The sequence below is a fragment of the Carya illinoinensis genome, chromosome 5, assembly GCF_018687715.1.
Source record: "Carya illinoinensis cultivar Pawnee chromosome 5, C.illinoinensisPawnee_v1, whole genome shotgun sequence".
In the NCBI taxonomy this organism is placed as follows: domain Eukaryota; kingdom Viridiplantae; phylum Streptophyta; class Magnoliopsida; order Fagales; family Juglandaceae; genus Carya; species Carya illinoinensis.
Window position 1 is genome coordinate 38,737,625 of NC_056756.1, and position 8,773 is coordinate 38,746,397.

Sequence of the window (8,773 nt, forward strand, 5' to 3'; positions counted from 1 at the left end):
GATTTCCTTGCTAAAATGTTTTAATGTTATGCACATTGAGCCTGCCACCCTTTACTGTGATAACCAGTCTGCCTTACACATAACCAAAAACCCAGTTTTCCATGAAAGAACCAAGCACATCGAATTGGATTGCCATTTTGTGAGAGAAAAGGTGTTGGCCAAGGTTATCACTCCTCTACATGTTGCCTCAAGGTTTCAACTTGCAGACATTTCTACTAAAGCACTATGCACTGCAAGTTTTCAATTTCTAGATGTTCAAGATGGGCTATGTCCATCTTGAGGGGGAGTCACAAAGTTCAAAAGTCCTAAAGCCCATTGCCACAAGATCGGCTACAACAAAGCCCATCGAGGAAGAACATGACTCTGCTGCTATAAAGGACCACTCTGTCGACACTGCAGCAATAGAGCAAGGTGCAGCCACGACATTGAGGCATGAGTGAACTACAGCCTACCTTGTGTACAAAATGATCGTGCTGGTGTTGTGCTATTGATATACATTGTGCAACACTAATTGTGTATTGAAGATCGATAGCTATTTGTCTTATACTTTTTCTTTTGTTCATTATATAGAGAAAGAGTGTAAAGCAGAACTGAATAAATGAAAGTATAGAATTTTCTTCACCTCACAAGTTGTCTCGTCTCATCTCATTCCTTTTCTCACATTCCTTTTCTCAAGTTGAAAATTCTAACATAGCATGCCTTAAACCTGGAAGTTTAACCAGAATGCTCAGTGGTCTCATTGCCACCGAACGCAGTTTGTAAGAACTTGAAGCAGTGCATAAAAGTAAGGAAGCCGCTTGAAGACAAAAATCCATTATTGATTCTTCGTCCATACCCATTGGAAGCTCAAGTTCATAACCCTGAAGAGTTTTTAGAACAGAAAGGCATTCTCTTCTCCTTCCTTGCAACTGGAAGTGAATATCCATAAGTGGCTGCGAAGTATCTCTAACTACTTCTAAACGAGAAAAAAGCTCCTCCAGTACTTCAGACTCCACACTATCTTGAAACAATAAGGTTTCAAAAGACTCAAGCAGGCCAATTAGAGAAATCATGTTTTTGAAATTGCTTTGAGTGTAACTTTTGGGTAAATGCGTACAGAAGACTAGAAAACAATTTTTGAGTGGTGATGAAATGGAAACGAATCTTTTTCTCACAAAATCAAGAAATGACTTGTACATTTCGTTGCTAGCATCAGTTTCCTCCCTGCTTTCCTCTTTGATCTCTTTTTCTTTGCTCTTTTCTCTCTCTCTTGTCGATTCATTTTCCTAGAGCATGTGGTACTGGGAAACACAATCCTCAAGAAGATCAATCATTGAATCAGTCCAACCAGTCAGATATCCCAAGCACTCTGTAAGCCTTTGGACCCGATAATCTAAATATATCTCTTCAATGTCTGAACCAAGTTTGAGTCGCTCCTTATTTCCAAACAAAAGAATATCTCCCAATGAGCAAAACGAATCATCAGTTTCAAGCGCTTCTTTCACCAACTCTGTTATGCAGTAGGCCACTAACTGCAACATTTGTTGGGGCACAGGTAAGAGTTCTATATCCCATTCTAAAAAACGATAAGAGCAGAGTACTAATGATTTTTGTTTTCCCAGTGCCGGGCGGGCCCCATATAAGTTCCACTTCCGTCTTGTGGCTGCAATGCATCTTACGAAGACATGCCAGAAATGTCTGGGTTTGGGGTTCATTCAGTTTATAATTTATACTGGTCCCAAATTTCTCATGCCATCTGCCATCAATCTCGGCAGAGCAGATATCACAATCTTCCTCAATCTGTTTTGCAACATCAGAGAGGGAAAATAATCGAACCAAGAATCAACAGCAATTCTCAGTAAGAAAAATAAATTAAGAAAACCAAAAGAATAACTTTTACAATAGCTGATGGATAGGAAAAACGGGAAATACTAGAATTCAGTGAGGCATTATAAATAATGATTAACATATTAAACTCACCATTTTCTTTCAGTTTAACTTTCTGGAAAACTCCACATTTAATATCGTATCAAACCCTGTGATACTAAGTTCAACTCAAACCATACTTTCCCAACAGCTTTAGGGGACAGCAATCGTAAAAAGTTGTGGTATATATACAGGTTCCGCAAGACAAAAAAGTGCGAACTCTCATCTGCTTTATAAATACAGAATCCCATAGTTTTGTAATCAACTTAAAACTTTTGGAAAGTTGACTCAACCTCAAGTTTTTCTTCTTTATAATACTTCAAAAGTAAAACATTTTGTCTCAGAATATAAAAACAGTGCTGATCCATGCTGTACATTTATTACATCCACTTTCACTGAATGTCCACTTCATAATAATTGGAGATTTCCATGTTACGTCAGGATGTATGCCTAACTCAGAATTATTATAACTACAAAATTCATCTCAGAATTATTATAACTACAAAATTCATCCGGAGATTACTTACCAAAGAATTACTGCACAAAACTTTCTTGATAATCTGTAGATTTCTCCGCATGTGCAATGCGTTCCATATTCTCTTGTTAGGGATTGTATTTATCAAGAAAATCACAAACGAAGACTTATGGTTCCCAACGTCAACTTCAATGTCTTGCAATACTTTGACTTCAAATCTGGTTGATGTGCTATCATCCTCATTCACATCATCATCCTCATCATCCTCATTCACATCATCATCCTTATTCACAGCCTCTGGAATTTTGGTGACAGCTACAAAATCCCATTATCTTCCTATTCTTTGTAAATCAGAAACATCCTCGGGTTTGGCATCTGCTAAAACAAATACATCTCCAGGCAATGTCTTGTAAGGCTCCTCGCCAGGAGCAGTGAATCTGTTTCTCCACTGATCAACCTCAACATCATACGATTTTGTTCCACCATATGCCTTGGGATTCATGAAATGCAATTACTTCAGCAAAAGGGGCTCTTGAAATAATCTCCATACTCGAATGCAGTTGTGCACGAGTTTCTTATAGTAAGGGGTAAACATATGACCCAAAATACTGGCCAACTGATTCAAAGGATTGTGGAATATTTTCCACCTGTAACTATGAAACAAGAATTCAATCAAAATAGAGCACCAAACAAATTTCTTGGAGGTCAAAATGCTCATCCCAATAAATTAATCTGCTGGGAAAATGCCAATAGGAGAAGATAAAGCGAAACAACCTATATTTGTAGCAGATTCATCAAGATTGATTAAGCCATTATATAATAGAATGTCTGAAAGCTTGAACAAACGAGGCCCACATATTTATATGCAACTTTCACCTTGTTTGGAAGACATGACTACACTCATTTAACGGAATCGTTTGTACAAGCTGAAGCTAAGGTTTGAGAGAAAAAATTATCAAAATGGAAGGATTTGATGAGAAAAAAATTCCTTCTACCCCAGCACAACGACGGTAAAAGAAGCCGCATGTCTAATGTGTCTATTGATCAGTTTATTAAACAAGGTGAAATGACAAACGGCTTTGTATTTAGGATGCACATTTGAATTCTAACATATGTTACTTCCAAAAATCAAACAATCTCCTCTCATCTAATTATTACAACTTTTTCCAATTCTCGTACAAAATATAATAAACAATTCAACTTTTTCATCACAAAATTACTTACATGTGAAGCAAGAGATTATGATGATATGATCTGCCGCAAGGGTCGCTTTATGTCTGCTTATTTTTCAACCGTAAACAAAGCCGTGGCCAATTAACAGTAATAGCAAACAATTTTTCACGCCTAGAAAATCTACACATTTGCACGACTGGAAAGAAGATAATAAATATCGTTCACTGATGAATGAAGTCAAGCGTTTAATCAAGTTCTTCGCCTTTTCATTGTTGGGATCAAAGATATGAAAGAGATGATCTTCTCCTTGTGTTTCCACCCTCTCCATATGCTTTTCACCAAGTTTTCATAGTAAAGCTTTCCCCTATCCCTCAGGTTAGTATGTCGGAATTACTTGTAAAACAAATAAAAAAACCAAATGCCCGCGAAAAAAAAAAAAAAACTTAAAATCTTTATGCACCAAATGTAAGGCACAAACCTCGTTTTCAAGTTTCAAAATGTTCTCGGCCAGCGTTTGTGAGTCCCCCACTGCCTCGAAGAAAATATCATTTACAGAATTCTGCAGTACAAAACCCGAATTTGGCATTGCAGTGAGTTCAAAAAAAGCAGCAAGGCCCTTCCCCTTGCCAGTGGTGCCGTCACCGGAATCCGAATTCCACCCCGATCTGGTTACGATCTTGTGGGCCACGCTTAGAGGGTAAGAGGCGAAGCAGGCCACACCTTCTTCTGAGACGTCGCGACATCCGAGCCAAACACTTTGCTTGTGTTAGAGAGAGGGGAAGAAACTCCGTGCGATTTGGCTTCAATCCTCTGTAAGGGAATGCTCCGGGACCCGACTGTACTCCACGGAGATGGCAATGGCTTTAGCATCAGCAACCAGCATGTTGAGACTATGGTGGTAGAGAGGATCAGACAGAAGATATGCAGAATGCACCGCAGTAGACAATCAGAGGAACCTTTTTGTGGTTCTTTCCTGGGAGATTTGGACGGTAGGGTCTGGCCGAGGTAGGGAAGAAATTGCGTGTGATTTGGCTTCGATACTCCATAAGGGTTGACGTTTGAGAGTTGAACCGATTGGGAGTCTGCTTTATTGAGAGTTTGACGGTTGATGTTGGAGAGTTGCACCGATTGGAGTCTGCTTTATTGAGTTTGGCAGTTGACGTTTGATGGTTGAAACGGTTATTTGTTCAATCCCGATTTATATGGTATGAATGGCACGTAAGAGAGTTGAAACCCGGCTTTTAATGAAAGCGTAAAGGGAATATAGTATAACATTCTAAGACCAACTTTAACATGGTTCTGTCTTTCTAGAAAAGCTTAAATGAAGGTATTCGGCTTGGTGTTCTCTTCATGCTGGAGGTGCTCTAAATCTAATTCTAAATCTTAGCGGTGCCATATCACTCGGTGCATTTAAGTTAGCGACGTATGAACGTTGCGTAAATTCGGTGGTTTCCAAAAAAGAATTCAACTAAGAGAGTTGGATACGGTTGACGTTTCGGAGTAGGGAACTACCGACTAATGCGGTATTAATGACAAGTCTTTTTTTTTTTTTTAAAGAGTCAGCAACCACATTTTTAAGAGTGATCCCTCCCCAATTTTATTAAAAGTACCCTCACTTGTAGTGGAGAAAAACCGTGAAAACAAATTCAACCACAACAAAACTAACTTTTCCACTCCAACCAAGCACCCGAAAAACATACAAAATACCAAAGAACAACTATAAAATAAAACCTCATAACCCAACATTCAAGAGGCACGAATATCTGCCAAACTTGGAGAATACTTTATAGACAACATTACACAAGCTGATTGGCCTGAACTTATCAAACGAAGAGGGATCTTTAACTTTCGGAATGAGGACAAAAACGATGTTGTATAGAACCTAGGCAGATCAATACCATGAAAGAAATCTCTCACAACACCCATAACATCCGATCTAACAATATTCCAGCAAGAATTGAAAAAAAAAAAGGATAACCAAACCCATCCGGCCCAGGACTACTATTAACATTAATCGATAAAAAAGCATCCTTTACCTCTTGCTCCATGGGAAGGGAAGTCAGACCTTCAATATCCTGTAGAGACAACACTGGCTGAATGATATCTTCCAACATAGGTTCCTCCACCTCCACGTCATTAGTCATAAACTGTTCAAAATAGACTGTTGCACCTTCATGTACCATCTCAGGAGAGTCAAGTGTAGACCCATCTGGTAGTCTCATCTGCTTTACACAAGCCTGATTCCTCCGTTGAATAATAACTGCATGGAAAAACTTAGAGTTTTGGTCTCCCTCCTCAAGCCACCCTTTTTTGGCTTGTTGTGCTAACCTTATCTCTTCTCGATGAGCCCACAACTCAAGATCATTTCTAGCCATTGTCAAATCAGCATCCACTTCATAAGAGAAATTTTGTTGAAGATACTCTTCTAATAATTCAACTTTTCCCTCAAGCTTTAGAATATGATTATCAACATGCCCAAAAACTTCCTTGTTCCAACTCCGAAGAACTAGTTTTAGCTTCTTATGTTTCCCAACAAGAATCTCAAGCCCATTCCCTTGAATCCTGCTACTCTTCCAAGTATTCTCCACTAAAGTAAGAAACCCTAGATGCAAAGTCCACATGTTCTGAAATCGAAAAGGCGAGGAACCATATCTGTTGTTAATCGAACTCAGTTGGAGAACTATAGGAGAATGGTCAGATGTTCTTCTATTTAAAAGACGACCAACAGCACCTCCAAAGTTATTCACCAGGATCCTATCCAGTTTTGCCCAGCTACGAGCTAACCCTTGACGCCCATTACACCAAGATAATTGCTTACCCTCCAGTCTCCATTCTATTAACCCACAGGAATGAATACAACAATTAAACTCATCCATTGCCATCCTCAATCTCGAATTCCCACCCACTCTCTCCTCATTAGAACGGATCACATTGAAGTCACCTATAACTACCCAAGGAATACCAACAGCGGAAACCCCACACAGATGGTCCCATAATGCCCTCCTCTCAAGGTAAGAACATTTCGCATACACAATAGAAGTCAAAATAGATCCAGACTGATCTGTGAAAAGAACTGAAATACATTGGTTATTATGACCCACTGCCTCCATATCAATCCCCTGTTTCCAGCAAAGCCAAATTTTTCCATCCATATCTGCATTTGAAAATACACACGGCATATCAAGAGTACAAGCCCATCTCTGTAACTTATCAACTGATTGAAAATGTTCCAAAATAGCGAAAACTAAAACTTTAAATTTCCTCACCGAACTCCTAGTTCTTCTTTTTGAAGTCCCAAAGCCTCGGACATTCCAAACAAGCATATTCTCAATCATAAATTAAGTTTTCGAGGGTGGGACTTCGCCCGTCTAGATTTACGAACAGTACCTGCTTTATTGGCTGAATCCTCCTTCAAACCACTCCGAGAGCCAGTATCAAAATCAAAATCCTTAGCATGATCAAGTTCTACCTCCTCATTACCCTCGGACAACACTTCAAAATTATTAGAACACAAAACTGGCCCCTCCATAGCATTATGGTCCTGGGCCTGAGGACACCCATCATGATCCAATCCAAATTCAGAAACACCCTTCTCTGTCTCCTTCACTTTCTCACTCTCCCAAACCACCATAGTTGTGCACCCTTCATTAATAATCTCCTGATCTTTTCTAAACTCACCTTCCTCGACCTCCATCACACCACCCTCAGTACCCTCAGTACCATCACCACACTTATTTCTCTCAAACATAGAATCCACCACCTGCATGTCAGCATCAAGGTCATTCGAATCTAAAATCACATGTTTACCTTTACCCAGAGTAACCGTCTCCTCCTTATCACATTCAACCATCGCAGGACCAAAATCCTCTTCCCGAGAACCAACTCCACCCACTACCTTTTTTCTTCCCACAACTTGCCATTCATGACCAGCCTCTTTTTTCTTCTCTTCATGACCAAACCCCTTGTCAATTCACTTCAAATTCAGTCCAACATGACAAACAACATTCGTATGTCCCTGCCTAAAGCATTTCTTACAATAATAACCTGGTTTCTCGTAAATCACCTCCTGCCAAACTCTACAACTGACCAACAACCAACGGAAAGCCTTTCACCGGATCATCCTGTAAATCAACCTTAACACATATTCTTGCCCTAGTGGCTCTAGTATGATATAATGTAGCCTTGTCTGTGCCCAAAAACCACCAAAATCTGAACGCAAGACTTTGCAAACAATCCAATCGGTATAGATGAAGCGGGAGACCTGGTAGGAATAACCATTGCGGTGCGTTTGAAGGCTCTTTAGACGTGTTAAATTTCACAGTCCAATTAAACAACCGAAAATTGCAACCAGCCACAACCCTTCCTTCCCTTGCCCAAGCGTGCATATAGTCCTTCTCGTTACCCAAATGAAGCAAAACGTGATGATCATCCATAAAGCTTACCATTGGCACTTCTGAAAAATCCCAGGTTTTAATTATCTGCACCCTCAAGACGTCAATAGATGGGCGAATGGAAACAAATTTCAGTACCAGGGCATACTTCAAGTCTTCGGCAGCACGTTCCATCTCTGAGTCCGAAAAAACAAACCCCAACTCCCCATTCACCATCTCTGGTCTACGAAGCGACACCCTGAATTTCGTTGGAGGCAGGGGACGATTCAAAGCTTTAGCAAACGTCTATCATTCAGTGCCTCTAGCCCCCTCATCTTGCCGATCTCTGCCATCTAGTACCTCTCTCACATTCTGACCCTGACCCAAACCCATCCCTCCGGCAACCAAGTCACCGGAGGGCCACAAAAGACTAACAATCACGACAGAGAAGCTCAACACATCGTATGGATGAGGTGTTGGCTAGTTTGAGGGGTGTCCGCGTCTCTCCAATTTTACAAAACAAAGAAATCAAAACTGAATATATCTCTCCGAACCCGTTATAGGATATCTATATGAATTCTTCTTACATCAAGGCAAAATCTCGAACTTGTATGTCTTTTGTTCAATCCCATTCAACAAATACTTATCGAGCTTTGAACCAAACATCATACTATTTTTCTCCTTAAAGTATTTGTAACACTCTAGAGTTAGGAATGACATAATTTCTAGAAAATTGAAGGGTGCCGAAGTGTTACTACTGGCCTTGACTTTACAATTTTCTTTTCCACGAAGCGCCAAATACAAAATATAACAAAGAAAATCATTATTTTATTAAAAATACTGAAAATGT

At 39.8% G+C, this 8,773-nt stretch overlaps 1 protein-coding gene across 3 annotated transcripts; it reads right to left on the bottom strand.

Moving 5' to 3' along the window:
- Positions 1–612: 612 nt before the first annotated feature.
- On the bottom strand, positions 613–8,479 carry LOC122308913. Of its 3 annotated transcripts, XM_043122193.1 has the most exons (3): positions 5,590–8,479; positions 2,433–2,870; positions 613–1,779 (listed from the first exon to the last, which is right to left on the bottom strand). In XM_043122193.1, the coding sequence occupies exons 1-2, from the start codon at positions 6,886–6,888 to the stop codon at positions 2,709–2,711; spliced, it is 1,461 nt and encodes a 486-aa protein (XP_042978127.1). In that variant the 5' UTR covers positions 6,889–8,479; the 3' UTR covers positions 613–1,779; positions 2,433–2,708. The 3 variants fall into 3 exon arrangements, with proteins under 3 accessions (XP_042978127.1, XP_042978129.1, XP_042978128.1); XM_043122195.1 differs by lacking the exons at positions 613–1,779; positions 2,433–2,870 and adding an exon at positions 2,877–3,027; XM_043122194.1 differs by lacking the exons at positions 613–1,779; positions 2,433–2,870 and adding an exon at positions 2,877–3,033.
- Between the last annotated feature and the right edge of the window lie 294 nt (positions 8,480–8,773).